The sequence below is a fragment of the Arvicanthis niloticus genome, chromosome 6, assembly GCF_011762505.2.
Source record: "Arvicanthis niloticus isolate mArvNil1 chromosome 6, mArvNil1.pat.X, whole genome shotgun sequence".
In the NCBI taxonomy this organism is placed as follows: Eukaryota; Metazoa; Chordata; class Mammalia; order Rodentia; family Muridae; genus Arvicanthis; species Arvicanthis niloticus.
The window spans coordinates 107063564-107084427 of NC_047663.1; the positions used below are offsets into that span (position 1 = coordinate 107063564).

Here is a 20864-nt window from a genome sequence, read left to right on the forward strand (position 1 = left end):
CCCTCCTGCTTCTGCCTCCCAAGTGCTTGGATTATAGGCAAGTGCCACTACACCTGACCTCATTTCTAAAGCTTAAGTTTTTTAACAAGCCTGAAGGTATTTTACAGTCTTAATCCCTTTGTTTTTTGAGATGGTCTACTTAGCCCTGGCTGGCCTGTAACTCAATATAGAGAGAAGGCTGACCTCACAGTGATCTCCTTGCCTTGGCTTCAATTACTGGTCTTCCAAGTAAGAGTCACCAAGCCAGTTGTATCTCACAATTATTTACAAGGTCCAGTTTTTAACTTCCCACTTTAAATGCTTAACTTTCCAACTGAAATGCCCTCTAAATGTAAATTGTTATTGTTGCGCTTTGTCCCTTACCCCAAGAATATGATCTTGATTTCAGGCCAAACTAGGAAATTCGAGGATTCCCTCAGTCTTCTCTAAGGTGCCAGAGAATGTCCACAAAGAAGCACCAAACTGCTGGGTGGCAGTGGTGGTGCACGCCTTTAATCCCAGCACTTAGGAGGCAGAAGCAGGTGGCTCTCCGAGTTTGAGGCCAGTCTGGTCTATAGAAAGAGTTTCAAGACAGCCAGGGCTACAGAGAAAACTGGAACGGCCACATCAAACCTCACTCAAGCCAGGAATAGGTTAGGCCCAGGGTTGCCTGTCTGGGAGGGAAAAAGCTTCTTTACTATGAGTCTTGGTGGAGTTTGCGGTTCACTGGTTTGACATTCGACATTCTGGCACTTTCTACATTTGACTGGTTTATTGAAGCAGGTGACTTGGCTTTGCTGACACCCATATTGTAGAAGCTGATGCTGTTGAGTTTCATCTCAGTTGTTGGCTTATTTTACTACGGTTTGCTGGAGCTCCAAGTCATCACTTTTTCCACCTGTTGCTGCTTCTGGCTGTAAGCAAGGACAACACCTAGCAGAAGGACCTAGGATGGGACTGAGTAGCAGGTGACAGCTGAGACCAAATTTGGTGCTTTTGACTTCTATGCCCTTTTAAAACCCTGGGGTGTCCTGAGGCCTCAAGATGCATGCAGACTGCTTCTTCCAAGGTTTAGTCTTTGTCCAGAAAGAGTTTACAATTGAATATATCCTTATTTATTTAAAAATATAAATATGGAAAAATAAATAGAAGACTAGAGTGGATGCCCCTAGGTGTCTGTACATTCAAGGCTATGTCTCTGAAGGGAGGGGTAAGATTGAGAGTAATGAAGAGTCCTAAGCTTTCTTCAAGGAGTGAAACCCAGCAAGGTGCTGCCTGGCAACACAATTTCTAATGCCCTTCTGGGACTCGCAGCACAAAAGCAAATGGTCTGAAGCTCCTAAAAACTGAGTTTAATACAGCTGCGCTGGGCCTGTAGAGAGACGCTTCCTACTCAACTAGGGGCTGGGAACCTGGGACCAGGATGTAGAACCTCAGAGCCTGTCAAAATGACTGTAGGAATATTCCAGAATTCTAGTCTGGCAGGTTTTAGGCATTGAGCATCTAAGATTCCAGAGGTTGCCTGACCCTTCCCTGAAGGAAAGGAGCTATAAAGAGGATACACATCTAGAACCTGGGCTTGAGCATGAGAACAGGAATAAAGGTTGAGACTAGTGTTGAGGGGAAAGAAGTCAGGATTGCTCCTGTAGGGTGAAACCTGCTTGGTGTCCACATGCCCCACTCAGCAAATCCCTGCCATGTGCCAGTGGGAACATGAGATAAATGAGGCTTGCCCTGGCCACAGCCCACTGCTGTCCTGAGGGGTGGGTCTGTGGTGAGAGCAGGGGAGCCCCTACCTATGGTTTATTAGAACCCCAGCATTACAAGAGCATCAGAGAACAAGCCCATCTCTTTGCAGTGACCTTGGTCCCCCAGCTGCAGTGGTCAGTCCTGGTCTGAAAACTTCAAGACACGGTGCAGACGGCACTGGAGCTCTGAGTCTTCAGTGCTTCTTGTCTTTGAATCTCTTTTGAAATTCGTCTTTTAATTCCTATCAAGTATAGTTCTCGGTCAAACTTGCCGGCAGCTAATGGGATGCTGTGGAGGAAAGACCTCAAGTTCACTCAGCTGCACACCCGCAGTGTCCCATAGGAAATGGGCCACTGTCCAGAGGTTAGGGTTCATCCCATCTAGGCTGCTCTATCCCCAACCACAACCCTGGGTGTGGAAGTGCCAAAAGAAGGTGACGCTAATGCATCCTTGGACCTATGCTCCAGGAGCTTGCTCAACCCTAGGGAACCAGATCACAGAACAAGCCATTTCTTCATGCACCATAAAGGTTAGTAACCTGGTGATCCTAGAGATACCCTGAGAACTGCTCGGACCTAGGCTCAGATGAAAGCTAATTCATAATAACTAGGGGCTACATGAGACATTGGTATGCTCCACATCTAAGCCTGTTATCCATCACCAAAACAGCCACCCCATCCAGAACGGGCAGGAGCCCCCCAAAGCTTCTGTCAGCTTTGAGGGGTGAGCAGAGGCTTACTTGTCTCGTCCTGGCCTCACTTTCACCCGGAACAAGCCATACACAGGACGGTGGTCCGAAGTCTTGATCCCAGGGCAAGAGGAATACTTCATGGGACAGATGTCACCCTTGTGACGGCTTTTGTATAGGACACGGTCCTTCAGAAGAGATGGTGAAGCAGAGATTGTATGTCATTCTGCTATAGGTATTCTCTGCAGCACAGTGTAGCCTGCAACTCTGGCCTAGCTATTTCAGTTAGGGGGAGCCCTCCCCACTGAACAGTAAGATTGTTTGGCATTTAAAGTTCTATGTGGATGCCATCTGTTCCCTTCCAGCCCTCTGAGAAAAAGGAGCTGCCTTGCTTTCATATCATGCATGTTCCAGGGTTCCCCAGGTACCACTGTATACCAAAGAGTCAAGGTAGGGTGGAAAAGCCAGGTGAGAGTGCAGGTGTTTCCTGCTTGCTCTCAACTAGTGCCAGGGAGATGGACTCGGGAGCACTATCCTCCACCCCCAACAGGCTGTGAGCATGCAGCCACTGGCCTCAGTTTTAGGCTGGCTAACCTAGCTGGCTGCTGTGTGCTGAGTGTCAGTTCTACATGGACATGAGGTGTGGTCAGCAGGAGTCCTGAGGCCAGGCTGAAGTTCCATACTCACCGTGTAGGAGGGTGTCCTTTGCTTGGAGGTGCTGTCGTAGGTGTCCTTCCCAATGTCAAACTTGTAGGATGGGAGAAAGTGAATTTCTGCCTCCTCAAAGCCCCTGAAGATGGACCCTGCAACACAGGAGAGTTCAGGGAGGGCCGGCCATGCCTGAGGTGCTGCTCCCCAGGCCACTCACCTTTCTTCATCTCCTGGGTGAGCTGGTCATGTTGCAGGAGTGCCAGCACATCCACCTCCGGGTCCTGCTTCAGGAAGGCCTCCACAGCCACTCGTCCACCACTCAGGCGGAAGTTGAAGTCCCCAAACCAGAAGACCTCATCAAACCGGGTAGTGACATCCCCTGGGCACATGTGGGAGAATACATTGGTGCTGGGCTCCCCTTACCCGCTGCGATCTGCTGGCAAATGGATGGGCTCTAGGCCGAGTGACAGGGCCTCCTTTATTTGGGTCCCCTTCCCGACAGAATCACAACTGGGTAGCAAGCTCCCCCTGGAGGCGAGTAATAGGAGCAGCCAAGGTCAACAACTGCAGAGGTCTGGGAAGCTGTGTGTGCAGTCTAGGTGCAAAGGATGCTTTGGTGCACACAGCAGGGTAGCCATCAGCTTTTCACAGCTCAGTGAGGGCCAGGAAGTGGTCAGCACAGAGGACTTGTGGACAAACAATAATAGCCCTGGACAAGCCACTGGACCTTGTGAGCTCCCATCTGCCCTGCTGCAAACCCAATGGCTATTTCAGTTATGAGGACTCCATGATTCTCTTAAGTCCTCCAGTGGTTTCTGCTAAGCTGCCAGGACACAAGGGACAGAAACAGTCATGTTGCTGGAGTGTCTTGTGCAGCTGTAATCCTCACCTGCACTAGAGCGGTAGGGGTTTGTGTCTGGCACATTCCGGGGCAGGGCTAGGGCTTGGATGGTTCTGCTGTAGTCCAGTAGCCGCTCAGCTACCTTCCCATCTCCAGCTATGGGACAAAACCAGACACTTGAGCTGCCCCATACCATGACCGTCCCCAAAATACTACCCAGTTGTCTGCTGCAGGGCTGTCTTAGGACTGAGGTTGACAACAGTGAATGTTCTGAGTATCAGACTCTGTCGAGGGAGAACCAACCATTACTAGCCCAGAGCAACTGCCACCCCACCTGGACAGACTCACAAGTCAATATCAGGACTGGCTTGCAGACACTTACAGGTGAAGTGAGATGTGATGAAGAGGAAAGAGGTGCCAAAAAAGGTAAAGCTGACACCCAGGGCCCCCTTGGTCTTGATCTGAGACACGATGCGTGTAGTTACTGTGGAGTGCTCGACCTCTGCAGGGAAAAGAACGGGTTCAGGGCCCGCACGGACACAGCTGCACTTAGGTGTGCTTGTGTGTGTCCTCAGACATGGGAATCGCAAAGGCTGGATACGAATCACAAAGTGCACATTTGCCTGAGAGGGGACCCATATGTGGACAGGGTCCACCTGTTAGTAAAGCCTGTATATGGAGACACCTAGAGCCCTTGCAAGGGCCAGCAAGATCTAAGCCTGAAGACAAGACTAGAGTTGATTCTAGAACCCATATGGAGAACAGACTCTTGCAGGTTGTCCTCTGACCTCCACATGTACTCTGTGGTACAGGCACATATGAGAGGAAAAGGGGGGGGGGAGAAAAAGTAGGACAGAGATAGAGAGAGGAGGCGGTGGGGAAGAAGCCCCATGGTATCGCCTACCTGAGCAGAACCAGATGAGGTCCCTACGGATAAACAGGGACATGTACAGAACCCCATGTGCTGCTGATGACAGTAGTACATACTGAGGGCCCAGTGTCTCTTGCAGGCGTGTCTCCCACTCTCGCCTGTGGGGAGAAGGCAGGTTAGATGGGGTCTTTCAGCTCCACCCTCCCCCATATGCTATCCAAGGAACTGCTGGAAGCATTCCTAGGGGACCCCACAACTGTGCCTCATCTTGTACTGAGAATGACCAGGCTAATGGCATTTTCATGCACCATGAGACCCTGAGTCGGCTTCAGGCCCAAGACCTCAATCTAAGGAAATGTGCAGATCTCCAATCGCACCTAGGCCCATGTGAGTTATCAGAGCTCTATGGGCTGGCAAGGGTGGGCCCCATCTCTGACGGGCTCCCTTCCCCAGAGCATACATGGTCTGCTGTCCTCACATGGGCCAGGAAACCCCATAAACTACAGTGAGGAGCACATAGCTATGAAACCACTTTCCAGGGAAATCAGTCAGGGTGCCACAGGGCATAGACCAGAATAGAGGCAACCCAGAGCCTCTTAGCTGCCTCTGTGCTCCCTTGGACAACTGCTGACAAAACCTGAAACACTACTTTTATGCTCATTTTAGTGAGGCATGAAGATCCCTCATCTGGCCCACACTGTTTCAGTTCCATGAAGGCCTCAGGTCCCTCTTTTCAGTGCACTGTCCATACAGAACACTGGAGGCTCAAATCCATAGTGGAGGCTGAGTAGAGCCTCACCTGTCAGAGCAGCCCTCCTGAACTCCAATGACATACAGGTCCTGAGTGTAGTCAGCCTCAGTGGGGAGCAGAAACTCGTCCAGGCTCACTGGGAGCTCCTGCAGTGAAGACCACAAAACAGTCAAGACCACTGGGCTCCCTCAGGTCAGGGGCAGAGGTTCAAGAGCAAGGCCCTGCACAATCACCTGGAAGTGGTCCCAGAAATAGCTTCTTTTCAAAGAGAAGTGTGCACAGCTGTAGGTTTGGTCTTCCAGGGGACCTTGACATGTCAGATATTTCAGTTTCCCTCTTTGAGCACAATTGTTACTTGCTACTTCTCAGCCCGGTGGCCCTTCTTACCAGATACTTTAGTCTGTGCTGTTGCCTGGGAGGTATGACCATCCTCCCAGGTGCATGTCCAACCTTAATCCCTCAGGAAGACTCAGAGACAAAGGCAGAAGCCTATTTGCCTATTGTTATGTCTATGCTGTGACCAGTGAACTGTGTTGGGGCCTTTTGGGGTAGGACTCCAAGGACATGGAATCCAGCTGCCTCTGCCTTATGTGACCCCTCTTACCTTCTGGCCCTGCATGTTCCAGGTAGCCACGAAGAGAGCCATGTTTCGGTCTGGGAAGTACCTGGCCAGCTCGTCTGCTCCTAGCAGGGCCCCACTGGCCAGAAGACTTCCCTCCAGATAGCTCCTACAAAAAGAAAAGGTAAGTGAGCAGCCAGCTTCAGTGACACCAGAGTGACCCAGGAGCTCCTTCACTCAGGACAGGTACCTTTGGGGCCACTCTCTCCAAAGGTATCAGTCCTATAAGCCACAGGGCCTACAAGCCATGTGGGCAGAGGACAACCCTGACCATACCAGCTATTGGTGGTGCCCCTAGAGTTGGGATTTCCTTAGAGTGAAGTACCACCTTCACGTCAGCACAGATGACACCCATCTCCCCCTGAATTCAGTCTGTCTCCAGATCTCAATGGAATGAGGCCATACCTGTCAAGCTGAAATACAGTCCTAACAGTGTGATGAATCTCTGACCTACCCAGGACACATGTGCGCACCATGTGCTATAGGGGCTTCCCAACCAGCCTGTACAGAGATATTGAACATATGCAGCCCTGTGGGTGACTACGCCTCTGCCATAGCTATCACTCAGCTCCATCACCACAGAGGAAGATGAAAGCCCCAGAGAGAAATGATGGGCATGTGCCCAGAAAGCTGTGAGGACAAGGGCAATGGGACCTGAACCTCAGGGCTGGAGATACGGCTCAGCAATTAAGAGCACAGGCTATTTCCAGAGGACCTGGGTTCAATTCCTAGCACCCACGATAGCTCATAACTGTCTAGTTCCAGCTCCAGGTGGTTAGACACCCTCACACAGACACTCAAGCAGGCAAAACACCAATGCATGTGAAATATAAATAAATAAATCATTAAAAATATCCAAATCTTACATGATTTTTCATACACTGAGAGATATCAGATTTGTTTCTATTATTATCCAGGCCTTTAGGAATTGGAAGTCCTGGGGCTGGAGAGATGGCTCAGTAGTTGAAAACACTAGCTGCTCTTCTGGGACCCAAGTTTGGTTCCTCGTGCCCATATGGTGCCACAAAACACCCTTAACTCCAGTTTTTTTGTTTTGTTTTGGTTTTGGTTTTTTGAGACAGGGTTTCTCTGTGTAGCCCTGGCTGTCCTGGAACTCACTCTGTAGACCAGGCTGGCCTTGAACTCAGAAATCTGCCTGCCTCTGCCTCCCAAGTGCTGGGATTAAAGGCGTGGGCCACCACTGCCTGGCATAACTCCAGTTCTAGGAAATTATGCTTTATTTTTATTTCATGTGTATGAGTGAATGTATGTATGGGTATCACATGTGTACCTGGTGTCTCTGTGGGGTCTAGAAAAGGATGCTGGATCCCCTGGAACACTCACATATGCATAAGATGAATCTGAAGAAAGAAATATAAGTCCCTGTGAGCTTATTGCCTGGACATACAACCCACTGTCCCACTGGTTTCCTCTAAATGCTGTCTGTAAAGCCACTCCTCCAATGCCATTTCAGTGGAAGACTTTGGGCTCCCTGTTCTGTCCTCTCCTCATGCCACTGTCCTCTCCTCATGCACTCTTTCTCACAGGGCTCCTGCCTGGTTCGCTGCCTTGTTCACCACTTGCTGCTCAAGCCTTTATCTTTTCACTGCCCGAATGCCCTGGCTCTCCTCAGGGTTAAAGCAGCTGCAACTGACTGAGAGAAGCCTAAGCTCTCCATTTGGTCACCTTCCTTCCTGCATTTCTGTGTCTGCAGAAGCACTGCTTTGCCCCTTCCCAAGATCACAGGCTTGATTCAGCAAGACATTCTCTTCATCCCCACAGGCAGTGGCCTTGGGAGCCACCTGTCTTCCAAAATTCCAGGCACCCTGTCCTGTTTCTTCCAAGGTAATTTACCCCTAGTCTTCATGCCCACCCACCAACCAGTTCTACCTAAAGAGAATGTGCCACGGTGCAAAGCAGGGTCTGAAACACACTGAAGCTGCCCTGTGGTGACAGAAGAGAGCTGGGATATGGGGACAATACAGTGCAGACATCCTCCTCCCTCGTGGCTCCACACTCCTCCCATCAGCCATCACTCCCTACTCCACCTCCAAATAAAGCCCGCAGTGCCTGTGCTGAGGGTTCACTTTTCCCCCACTTACTATGCTACTGCCCTTTACTTGGGCTCAAGAAGGGACAGAGACACATAGCATCACTCCAACACCAGCTGAAAGGGACCTGAGTAGTTTTCATGTCTCTGGCCTAATTAAAAACAAAACAAAAACCAACCAAACAAACAAAAAACTGACTTATTTTATTTAACTTATTTTATTTATATGTTCTGCCTGACCCCCTAGAACTGGAGTTACGATTATGCCAACATGTGGTTGCCAGGAACCAAACCCAGGTCCTCTACAAGAACAGCCAGGGCTCTCAACTGCTGAGCCATCTCTCCAGCCACCCCTGACTCCTATTTCTGGTGATGTTAGAGGTGGAAGCCAGGACTTCATACATGCTAAGCCAGGCCCTCTACCACTGAGCTATGTCCTCTGTCCATCCGTCCTTCCGTCTCTGTCTGTCTGTCTGTCTCTCTTTCCAAGGTCTTGCTGTGTCCAAGCTGATCTTCAGCCTTCACCTGTAGATCTGCTCTGTCTCTTGGTAGCTGGTGAAGGTATTTTTCACAGTGCTTACCCTATCCTTCCTTACTGGTTCTGTCCAAACCTGTTAAGAATACACAAACAAAACCATGTTCCTCTGGGTATCAAATTCTAATCAAGTCTCTAAGAACAACAGCCAGCTGGAGCCTGAACGCTATGGGGCAGAACATCATAAAGGTGCAGTTCTATAAGCCTTCAGGAGGTAGACTGGGCAGCCATCGGGATGGACCTTCTTGACCTCACCTCCAAGCCAACGAGTGGAAGTTACTAATAAGCTGGTTAGGTCCACATGCTCACCTGGTAGAGCAAAGTCCCGAGTCACATCACTTAGGAAGGAACCGATAAGCACACGGTAGACACAGACTAGTCCTTCAGACACCAGCCCAAAGCCCCATGCCCTTCCTTGTAAGAAGCTACCTCTGCTTCCTCCAAACTAGGGAGTCAAACACTTTGTCCAGATGGCTACAGAACATGATTGGGCAGCAGCGGAGTAAAAGCTCATTCCTGTGCCCAGCCTTAGGGAACACAGCTTCTTCCCAACCCATTTAGGAGAAGGCACTCCAGATCTTCTGAGTAAAAGTGGCATGGAAGCCTTTAATCCCAGGAAGCAGATATCTGTGAGTTCCAGGCCAGCCTAGTCTACATAGCAAGTTCCAGGCTAGCCAAGGCTTTATAGTGAGACCTTGTCACAAGAAAGAAAAAAAGAAAAAAAAAAAATGGAGAGTTTGGCTAGTGAGATGATTTAGCCATCTCAGTATATGTTTGATTCCCCACATTGTACGAAAAAACCGACTCCCACACACTGACCTGATTTATACGTGTTCACTATGCATTCCCATAAGCATGTGCATGCACGCATGCATACATACACACATAAATACATGAAAATGTTTTTTTTTGTTTTTTTTTTGTTTTTTTGTTTTGTTTTGTTTTTTGGTTTTTTGAGACAAGGTTTCTCTGTGTAGTCCTGGCTGTCCTAGAACTCACTCTGTAGACCAGGCTGGCCTAGAACTCAGAAATCCACCTGCCTCTGCCTCCCAAGTGCTGGGATTAAAGGCGTGAGCCACCACTGCCCGGCGAAAATGTTTTTTCTTAAGTAGTAGGTCAACTACTGCAACCTGGTGGCCTCTGAGAACAAAATGCCCCAGAAGGGAAACCAGAGCCTCTTCTGAAACAGCAGCTGGCAGACTGACCTAGGCCTGATCCAGCCACTAAGAGTTTTCACAGGGTTGGAGAGATGCTGACTTAGCAGTTAAAAGCACTGGCTGCTCTTCCAGAGGTCCTGGGTTCAATTCCCAGCACCCACACACGGCAGCTCATAACTGTCTGAAACTCTAGCTCCAGAGGATCCAATACCCTCACACAGACACACATACAAAACACCAATGCTCATGAGATAAGTAAATAGTTTTCACACCTTTCAAATCGTTGAAAAAGAAAACAATAACCTTATTTCATAACTCATACAAACCAAATCTGTGTCCCACAGTAAAGTATTGTCAACACTACTGCCCTTGCCACACTAGTACTGGGCACTCTCCCAAATGAGTGGCTACAGGCTCAGGCCAAAAGAGCTGACAGCTGCATCATGCCAGCCATGGATCTAAGAACAAGCTGCAGTTGTGAGGTGTGAGGCACAACTGGAGGAAGCCCCTCCTTCACCATGATTCAGTAGGGGTCCACACATAGCACTCAGACTTATTTTTACTTCCTATGGGTTGCACAAAACAATGCTTTGAACATAGTAGAAACATTACTCTTTAAAAAGACTCCCATGAGGAAGGATTGAGGGCCCTGAAGAGGATAGAAACTCCACAGGAAGACCAATAGGATGAACTAACCTGGACCCTTGAGAGGGCTCTCAAGAGACTGAACGACCAACCTAAAATCATACACAGGCTGCACCTAGCCCCCCCGCCCCCCCTGCACATATGTGGCAGATGTACAGCTCAGTCTTCATGTGGGTCCCGAACAACTGGAGTGGGGGCTGTCCCAGAAGCTGTCGCCTGTATGTAGGATATGTTGCTCTAGCTGGGCTGCCTTGTTTGGAAGCCTCAGTGGGAGAAGATGCGCCTAGACCCGCAGAAACTGCATATGCTAGGGTAGGGGGGATACCCAGAGGGGCCTCTACCCTTTCAGAGGAGAAGGGGAGGGAGGAGGGCGGGGAGAGAGACTGTGGGAGGGGAATAGCAATCCAGATGTAAAGTGAATAAAAAAAAGAGAGACCCCAGCATGACTGGAGGAATGGCTCAGTGGTTAAGAGTGCGTGCTTCAGGCAATGGTAGCACATACCTTTAGTCCCAGCACTAGGGAGAGACAGGTGAATCTCTGAGCCTGGTCTACTGAGCTGACAGGGGCTACACAAAGAAACCTTGTCTCAAAAATAAAACAAAACAAAAAAAGCTTGTTGCTTTTCCAGAGGATCTTAGTTTGCTGTCCAGTACTATTGGGCAGCTCACAAATGCCTCTACCTCCAGCTCCAGGGAACCCATCACCTCTGATTTCTGCAGACACACACACCCCTAATTAAAAAATAAGAATATTTAAATATTTTAAATATTTAAAAGGATTGCTGGCCTACTAATGACCTGAGGTGCTAGGACACCAGGGCGTGCTGTGGAGGAGCCAGGCCTGGTAAAGAGGCACAGCACAGAGGCTGTGTGCAGGTAGGATGCTGGGAGTGAGGTCTACCTCCAGCAACTAAAGGGAACCGAATGGTGGACCCACGAAACATATGTCCACTAAACATATGAGCCACTCGTATGTGGCTCTCTTTGGAAGCAATCTGCAAATATAAGCACCGCAGCATCTCCAGAAGAGGGTCCTGTTGTTAGCAAAGCTGGAGTTACAGACTGAGAGAAACTTACAAATGACCACCTGGAGATACAGGCAGAAACTGCAAGAGACTACATCACTCCTAGAGGAAAGGAAGGCTCCTCTGGCCTCTGAAGCAGGGCACCCTCACATCACTCTAGGTCTCTTTCATGAAACCTTCTAGCCCACAGTCACCTGTTTAGGTGGCTCCTCTCCACTCTCAACTGTCCCACCCACTTACAGGCAGGATACACCTTATAGACCAAGACTAAGACCCCAGAAGGGGACCATCATGAGAAAGGAGGCTCCAGATCTGGATAGGCCATGCTCTGGTCCTGTGTCCCCCATGGTGGATGTGGCTCCAAGAGAGGAGAGCCAGCATAAGGAAGTCATACAAGAAAGGGTTCATCTTGGGGTGGCTCCCAGGCTCTTTTCAATATAAGCCTATACAAGTTAACTACTGGAGTCAGAGAGGCCAAGCAAGAAACAGAGGTCCTGTACAGTCTCAGGATGTTTGTGGCAGGTGAGAGGTCTCAGTGGACATCAGCAACTGTCCATCTTGGACACTGGGATCCTGTGGCTCTAAACTGTGGAAGCTCTCCCAAGGGCATAGGATAAGCTAGTTAAGCCTATTCCTTGCCCTGCAAATGGCCCCTGGTGTCACTTGGTCGAGTGGGTTAACTGGTGTCTAAATGTCCTGGTAAGCTGCTGAGCTGCGGCCCAAAGTGTGACTGGACAGCACCCAGACCTCCAGGCATCACAGAGGCCCTGAGTGCTCCTCATGGGCAGTGATTAAAAAAAGTACAGCTAAAGAAACCTGTGACCCTCCACACAGAAAAACAAGGGCCAATTCAGACACTCACTGAGAAAGCTGCCCAACAGGACACACGGAAATACAAACTACAGGTGCAGTAAGAGCATGATGGGTGTGCTCTTATCTGCCTACATAAAGAATAGGTAGACTTTTACATGTTCACAGTGTCTGTGGATGGCACTGAGCCCCAAAGAAAAGGTTCTGGAAGGATACAGACAGAAGGAGAAAGGCGTGATTTCTGAGAGAGCGGGAGACCTGCCTTATTTTTCTATTTCTCTATTCGAATCCATTTACATAGCCTCTGGGTAGTTTGTCTTCTTATATTTATCTATTTATGTAGATGGTGGCTCATTGTAGCCCAGGCTGGCCTTGTGATGATCCAACCTCAGCCTTTTAAGATCCGGGATTGCAAGCATGAGCCACCATGCCTGGCTCAGTTTGCTCTTGGCCTGCTTTAATGGAGACCTCTGGATGACAGCCCCAGAGCTCCCTGCCCATCCCTCCTGGAAGCCCTACCTGCTTCTGATGTCCTTGGTGCGGATGGGGGCCAGAAGGCTGAAGGAAGACCTGGCTGAGTGAATGGAGTGATCGTCACCAGCCAGGGGGCTCCGGGGTCTGCTAGGGCCCAGGTTGCTGTGGGCCCTGACCAGTCTGGTCTGCATGCGGAGCTTGTAGTCCTTGTGCTCAGGGTCAACCTTGTTTGCTGTTCTCAGGGAGCTGGAGGCTATGTTGAGGTCCACAGCTGGCGGTGTGTGTGAGGCATGCAAACTTGTCAACCTGGAGGGGGGCCCACCTGAGGTAGCCTCTCTGTGCAGGAAGTCCAAGGAGGTGCTGATCATTCCAGAAAGACAGTCACTCCATAAGGATGGGCTCCCTCCCTCACTGCCTGTGGCCCTTCGGGGCTTAGGTATCTCCTGCAAGGATGTGCTGAGGCAGGGCAGGGGACGGTTGTAGGCAGGGGATTGGGCTACTGAGTCCTGCAAGGAGCCCCTGCAGGGACTGGCCCCATTCTGGACAGTCAGATCCTCCTGACTACCCCGGAAACGCCTCCTTCTCCAGCCCTTGTCATCGAGGGACAAGGTTCGCTCCAACTTGGGTCTAATGGGTGGCTGTGGGGTGATGAGGTTTGCCTTAGCTTGTGGGTTCTGGTTGCTTGGTTTTGCTGGAATGCTGAAAGGAGGAATGGGATTTGTCTCTGAACCCTGAGAGTCAGTGGCTGGTAAGGAGCCTGGTGTTGGGATGAGCATCTTTTCCGTGTTCGGAAGCTGTCCCTGGAGTATTCTGCCTTCCAGTTGCCCAGGTGCCTCCATGTGACGCAGGCAAGCTGACTTGGACGGCATAGTCTGGACCTGGCCAGCCCTGACCCACTCAGCCTGGCCCTCCCAAGGAAAGGGATCCTCCCTGGGAGGTTAACAAGCAACTCTTGTTGTCAAGGATGCACGTCAGAGATCGCCAGCTTGATGCCATGAAAACTCGGGTGGCTCTCTTTGTGGCATGGGGCGGTCCTTTTGGAGCAGGGCCTGTAGCTGCATGGCTGGAGACTTGAGTTCTCACTGATGCCTGAGAAAACCCAGAAAAATCTCTTAGATCCCCAAAGCCAGCTTGCTGGTCTTAAAAAGCGAACTCGTGAGAACAGGCACCAAAGGGGCGGTCAAAGCTGCACTTCACGGAGCTGCAGAAGTCCATCCGGCACCCCGGGCCAGCCCTCCACCCCACCGTGGCAGAGTAAGGCAGCGCGCTCAGCGTCCTAGGCTCACCTGCGCCCTCCGTTCGGCCGCAGACCCGCCGCCGGATGCCCGAGGTCTGACCCGGCCGGGCCTGGCGCCGGCGGACCTAGCCCAGTCACGGTGGCGGCTGGAACAACGACTGCTGCCCCGTGCCCCGGCCCCCGCCCAGGGTTCGCCCCAGCTCAGTCTAGTGGTCACCCCAGCCCAGGTCCCGCTCTGTGGTCGTCCTGAGAACCGCCCGGCCCAAGATCATACCGCCGCCACAGCGCCTCCTAGCGACCGGAGGACCAGAGTCCGGTGCCTGGAAGCCACGCCCCCACACCAGCTCCCGCCCTGCTCTGGTAGAAGGTCCATACCCAGACTCAGGGAGTCACACCCAATAGTTGCCCAAGGCTCTACCAACACTAAAGATCTCATTGGCCTGCCCCTCAAAACACAAAGGAAGCCATAAATGAAGTTACTTGAGAGCCCAAAATATTTTATTTAACAATGTGAATTTTGGAAAAATAGTAGCTCCCAGGGAAGAAGCTTCTTGAATCAAAAGTGGTTGGCAGTCAACACAAAGCCTGGGCAGGGTTGCACCAGAGGCAAGGGTCCTGCCTGGTCCCAGCAAGGACACAAGTTGCTACTAACCCAAAGGGACAGGCCTTTCTTAATGACAGGAACAGGAGGGTCCAAGCACACTCATCTATGGAACATTCTGGAAACCATTCTGTGAGTCTTTCCTAGATGATGCAGGGAACCAGGAAACCAGGAAGGGCTGTACTAATTCCATATTCTACAATTTCTAAATTTAATTCCAAACAAATCATTTGTTTTCTACCCAAATTACCTGCTGATTTTTGATAAATATTTTAAATCTCTTTTCCCTCCTCTTTAGAGTGTAAGGATAGTTTTAGGAACAGTCAGTGAAGCCTTAAAACTCTGAGTTTGAATGTGGCAGCAGCTCCTTGAAGTGATATGAGTAAGTCAGTGAGTAGTTGAAGGTCCCTGGTGGGCTTGGGGTAGAGATGCAAGGTTCCACAGTGTCGCTAGGACACCGTAAGCCACTCCAAGATATCATCAAGTCTTTTAAGTGCTGTCTGCAGGTGACATTGAGTCAGCTAGAGGGCTCCATACAGACCCTAGGCTAGGACGGCAGTACGTTGCAGCATGCAGCCAGTTTTTGACCTGGTTAATCAGATCAGCAGCTTCTGAATATCAGTTCCCTGGGGCTCTCTCCAGTGATGGCCATGACAGAAAGCTCTGAGCAGTAAAATCCACCCAACCCTAATCAGGCCACAGAAAATGGAGTGAGGCTGGAAATTCTTGGAGAGATATACCCTTGTAGCCACTTCCTCCTAACCTGTGAGCCACGGCCATCTGGTGACCCTTAGAGGAGCTGGCATGTACTCCCTTGTTCACAGGACAGGGCATAGTTGCCCAGTGCAGCTTGCGGCTCCTCTTAGGCCAGACAGCCCAGTAGTCAGTCCTCTCCAGGTAAGCAGTCACTCTGCTCTCAGCAGCCTAAGGAGCCCTGGCTGGTTTGCACCATTTTTCAGGTGAGAAAGGCCCTGGTTTCCAAGGAACTGTGCTCTCTTGGGGTAAAGCCCTGTCTAGCCTCTCTTCAGGGGTATTCTCAAGTGACTCAAACCTTAATTTGTCTAAAGTGACTAAAAAGAAATATTGTTCTTTTACATAAAAGACTTTGAATTAGATTCATTCTATCCAGCATCTGAAAGGAACCTTGAAGTCAATTTTTCAATAATTCATATACATAGGCTGCAAGGAGGAGACACACAGTATGACCGGCTCTGAGTTACTGCCATGTTCATCTGGGATCCACGAGACCTGAGGCAGCTAGTTTGGTTCTTGGTGAAGAACAGTAATCTAGTCATCTCAGGGTTCCAAATAAGAATCCAGCAGCAATCTTAGTTCAATGCCGCATATTTTCTTTGGCCAATCCTCCCTGGCCTTGAATTCCCCGAGGTGACAGAAGCCTGGAACAAAAGGAACAGCAATGACCTACATGTGTCCATGCCCAGAGGCTGTCCAGCAGGATGGGTCTACAGAGTAAACCCACAAATGGGCAAACTCTGTATTAGCTTCAAGTGCAAGGCCTTCTGTAGGTGCCAAGTTTCTGCTGCTCAACATTTCCTAGCCCACAGCACTGCAGACATGATTTGTTTCTGTTCTGCCAATGCTGTCAAGGTCACAAAAGCTGAGTTAGCGCTACAGATCTGGGCCAGCTAAGGGTTGAGTCCAAGGGTGGTCAGTGGCCTATGATTTTCTGTTCCAGAAAGCACAGAGAACATGGTATGTATTCTTCCTGCCTCACTAGACCTTACTGGGATCAAATCCAAAAAATCTGTCAGAACTATTCAACTACAAGGTCCAAAAAAAAAAAAAAAAAAAAAAAAAAAAAAAAAAAAAAAAAGAAAAGAAAAAGAAAAAAAAAGAGAGATCTTGTAGATGAAAACATGAACAAAAATGTTGACAGCAGTAGCCTCATCTGCACAGGGCCTAGCACAGGGTCCCAGGACCCTCAAGAGGACTAGACAGAAAGTGACCAGGGCTGGGCCTAGCACAGCTGAGGGCAGGGTCCCTATTAGAGAGGGCTGAGAACATCACATTCAGAATGTCAAGATATCTGCCCAGGTAACTCATTTTGGGCCCTTCTTGGCTGCAAAGAATTACTTAATTACTTCTCAATAGACTTTGTATGGCATATATGAAAAACAAACAAACAAACAAACAAATTACTGCTCCTCCAGATCACCTGGGTTCAATTCCCAGCACCCATATGATGACTCACAACTATCCGTAATTCCAGTTCCAGGAGATTGGATGCCTTGCTTCTTCTGGTCTCCGTAGGCACTAGGTATGCAAATGGTAGCAGACATATATGCAGCAAAATACCCATACACATAAAAGTTTAAATAAATAAACTTTGCTTGCTTGTCCTTTAATTAAAAACAAAAACAAATACAACAACAAAAACCCCACACATGCTGCTTGCCTCAGGTCTGAATCTCAGTTTGTAGAGTACCTATCTAGCATATTTAAGTGCCTGGTTTAAGTCTCTTGTCCCCCAAAATAAAGATGCTTGCCTAGAGCTCGTCCCCTCTATAGAAGCCAGACTACACTTCTCCAAAAGATAGTGGAGAAGCAGAGAAACTATACAGCACAATCCAGACTCTCCTGGGCAGAAGTCACAAGAGCCCAGACCGAGGGAAGGTGTATACAGATCCTTGAGGAAAGATGCCATTCCAGTCTTCAGAGACAGAATGAAGACCTGGACTCTTATAGTGGGCACCAGAAAATGGCACTACCACTCTTGATCTTAAAACCACACCCAGCAAACTCTCAACCCAGCACCTAGGGCAGACCCAAAGGGTCTTCAAGAGTCACGTGCTGAGGCCTGAAGCTACTGAACAATGTGTCACTCAGAGGGATTAATCAGGAATGAAGCAATGAAAAATCCCAAGCCAGGGCTCTCCTTGGTAGAGCTGCTCTTAAGGAGAAGAGGAAGAGGAGGCAGGAGGGAGAGGACTGGGCTGGGAGCCTGTGATGTATGGCTAACCTGGGAAAGCCATGAATCCTGTGCAGGAATGGGAGGTTGGCAATAGTGGGAGCCAGCACTCAGCCATGCCAGGTAAGAAAAAGAAAAGCCCTGAACCTGAAGAGCCCAAAGCAGTGAGACGAACATGAGACAAGCAGAGGATGCAGATTAAGTCAAGTAAGAGACCTACAGAGTGAGTTCTAGGACAGCTAGAGCTATCCAGAGAAGCCCTGTCTCAAAAAAACAAGTAACAAAACAAAACAAAATCTTCAAAAAGAACAGCCAGGGAACAAAGGAGACTCACTGAGCAGGCAAGCTGGGGCTGTGGGGAACAAAGGCAAGGAGACTCACCTGCACCAACTGAGCAGGATTGTAAAAGGGCACAGACCCACCAGGAGGGGCCCCTGCAGCACAGTGGTCTCCAGGATCCTGTGAAGCACAGAGAAGGACCTCAGCAAGCCAGTGTTACACAGCAGTTGCTGTCCCAGTATCAGACACAAGTCATACCTCAGAAAGGACCATTAATGCTCCAAATAGACCCCAGAGAGAGATAGCTCTGGTAACCCTTGTTTTCATTACTGGATGGGTCATGGAACAGCCAAAGTCAAAGCACCATGCAGTAAAATAATTTGAACAACATGCAGACAATGAGTGCAGGACACTGAGATTTCATTAGTGCTGGTCAAGCAGTTAGGAGGCCTGGACAGTGTGCCTGCTCTAGAGCCATGGGCAGTCAGAAATGGCCCCCTGAGACTTTCCACTGAAAGCTGTTGACACAGCCTGGCCCAAAACACAAGATGAAAAGCATTCCCTGTTTCCTCTAGTTTAGCCACATGATGGCTATTGTGTCCACATTCCTACTGGCTACAAACAGACTTCCTCAGCCTCATCAGCAAGAAGGAATCTTTCTTCCTAAGTAGTGTCCTAACTCAGGAGATGTTGACAGCATGGTAGGGGTCAGGCCACTTCACAAGAAGCAGAGTCAGGAAGCTCACCTGAACATTCTGAACCCTGTGAAGCGAGTCCATCACCAGCATATCTAGACCCAGGCCTTTTAATAAAGGAAAACTGCATCTTTGCCCACATAACGCTTGGTTAAGACAAGGGGTTAGTGACAAAGTAAAGATGACAGACTCTCTAAGGGACACATAGAGGCTACACAGCCAGCCCCGTGGAGGGAGCCACCAGCCACAGGTACCTGATGGAAATGCCGGCTCACTTCCTGTGAGAGCGAGCTCAGAGAGCTACAGCGCGAGAGCTATGAACAGCAAGAACACACACAGACACAGACATGAAGGTCAGCATGCTCCACGGCTCCAAGCTGCCAGCTGGCAGGTTTTAAAAGCTTTATGATGCCATTAGAATCAATGTCACTCAAATGAAGACAGCCAGAAGTAGCTTCAAATGTCCCCCACAGTTTGGTTAAGAAAACCATCACTATGCTGGGAAAAGGGGAAAAAAAATCTGTCTAGCTCTTAGCTCATATTTTGTGACACCTCAAAGTTCTGAAATTGCTTAGGGTACTGTGAGGGAAACTGGCTAGAAGGTGAAGATGTCAGCCCACACCTGACTAGAGCTCCTGAACAAAAGTGATCAGACAAGTTACAGTGTTACTGTGAATCAAACACATTAAGTGTTCCCATGTTGCACTTCCTTCTCCTATTCACTTGCACACACTTCTAAAGAGTCACCACAGGACAGTGCAGAGCTGGCTGAGCCGTCATTCCAGGCCATAGTACCCCACCACACCCACACACACCCACACAGACATGCAACATGCACACATCCATGCACATGCATACCCTCACCTCCTCTCCTGCATACACTTAATACACAAATACACAGGCAACACACACACACACACACACACACACACACACACACACACACACACACACACACACACTGTACTCATATACTGGCAGTGTTCCCTACCTCTCCTCCCTGGGAGCCATCTGGTTTGGAGGGTGAGAGTTCAGGTCCAGGAGCTGATACTGTAGAGCTTACCACCTACGAGGAAATATGAAATGTGAAATGTGGAGTCTGAGCTTTTATACCTAGGGAGAAGAAAACCGCCTGCTCCTCTAGCACAGCCTAAAGACTATTCTGATATGCCCTGGCACCTCTGTGAGAGGTCACATAGAAGGCGTTTTCCCAGAACCACACTGTCCTGCTCAGAGTGGCTCTTGATGCAACAGCTATCAAATCATGCTAGGCATAGCCCACAAGCCTGTGTGCACCCCACATTATTGCCCTCCAACTTTATGGAGGGCAGTGAGAAGCCATGGGGTCCATACCAGGACAGGCTTTCCTAGAAACATGGGGATTCATCTGCTCTCTTTACCCTTCTTTACTTTTTGTATTGCTACCTAGTTTTTTGTTTTCTAATTTTTTTTTCTGATTTAAAAAACTTTGGAAAAAATGTTTAACATAGAATTACCACCCACACCAAAGCAAGAAACATTAATAGACTGTACTGTCAAAACAACTATCACCCCATCCCCAACTTTAGAGTTTTTTCTCTTTCCCTGAACCTTGAGTGCCTTCCTCAGGCCTTGCATTCACCTTCTAATGTCTCTACCAAACAAATATAGGCAGTGTAACCAGAGTCATCACCTGGACACACCTGACACTGATTTGTAGAGGGCAAAGGAATCCCGAAGGACACAGGGAGCCCCTCATCTTCTTCCCACAGCATTGTATATACCTTGGGTTCCAGGGTGGGCGGTGCCTGTCCCCTACAGCCAGTCCCATCTGCAGGTTGTGGTTCTTCTGCATCTGTGAATGAGGGGGCATAAAGTCATCACCCCAGCCCAATCTTTGGGACATTCTGTATAACAGTCTACTTGTAAGGGTTCAACCATGGACCCTCAGGGAGGAAAGTCCAATTGTCAAAGAAGTATATATACAAGCCTTTGGTCCTTTGCACCTTGGCCCAGTTATTCTTCTAGGAAAGACTAGGGCTAGAGGCTCATAGATGGAAACTGATCAAGAAGCAGGGCTAACACATGGGCTGCCTACCTGGGTTTGGTACAAATAAGTTAGAAGGGATTGGCAGTGGAGCGAGAGGAGCAAAGAAATCTGCAGGAGCAAGAGCTGGTTCACTCCGCTGTGTTCCGCTTGGGTTTAGAACATCCACATAGCGAGCTCTGGACCCACCTACCAATGAGAGGGGGAGTCAAATTCAGTTGAGCAGTAAGTGACCTCCAACATCCAACAAAC

General features: G+C 49.3%; 2 protein-coding genes across 13 annotated transcripts in view; both read right to left on the bottom strand.

The window, feature by feature from the left end:
* Nucleotides 1-1078: 1078 nt before the first annotated feature.
* Nucleotides 1079-14346, bottom strand: Inpp5e (inositol polyphosphate-5-phosphatase E). Of its 2 annotated transcripts, XM_034507245.2 has the most exons (11): nucleotides 14132-14343; nucleotides 12891-13934; nucleotides 6135-6258; nucleotides 5579-5676; nucleotides 4813-4937; nucleotides 4291-4410; nucleotides 3957-4064; nucleotides 3285-3446; nucleotides 3104-3219; nucleotides 2468-2604; nucleotides 1079-2016 (listed from the first exon to the last, which is right to left on the bottom strand). In XM_034507245.2, exons 2-11 carry the CDS (start codon nucleotides 13712-13714, stop codon nucleotides 1884-1886), a joined length of 1947 nt encoding a protein of 648 aa, XP_034363136.1. In that variant the 5' UTR covers nucleotides 13715-13934; nucleotides 14132-14343; the 3' UTR covers nucleotides 1079-1883. The 2 variants fall into 2 exon arrangements, with proteins under 2 accessions (XP_034363136.1, XP_034363137.1); XM_034507246.2 differs by lacking the exon at nucleotides 3957-4064 and having other exon boundaries at nucleotides 12891-14346.
* A 212-nt stretch (nucleotides 14347-14558) lies between these two features.
* Nucleotides 14559-20864, bottom strand: part of Sec16a (SEC16 homolog A, endoplasmic reticulum export factor) — a 37994-nt gene continuing 31688 nt past the window's right edge. For 9 of the 11 annotated variants that reach the window (XM_076937626.1, XM_076937627.1, XM_076937631.1 and 6 more), the window contains 6 exons: nucleotides 20664-20801; nucleotides 20350-20420; nucleotides 19578-19652; nucleotides 18841-18900; nucleotides 17994-18071; nucleotides 14559-16080 (listed from right to left, as the gene is read on the bottom strand). In XM_076937626.1, the coding sequence (XP_076793741.1) occupies nucleotides 16012-16080; nucleotides 17994-18071; nucleotides 18841-18900; nucleotides 19578-19652; nucleotides 20350-20420; nucleotides 20664-20801 (491 nt within the window). In that variant the 3' untranslated portion in view covers nucleotides 14559-16011. The remainder of the gene's footprint in view (nucleotides 16081-17993; nucleotides 18072-18840; nucleotides 18901-19577; nucleotides 19653-20349; nucleotides 20421-20663; nucleotides 20802-20864) is intronic. The other 2 variants (XM_076937632.1, XM_034505414.2) reach the window with 1 other exon arrangement.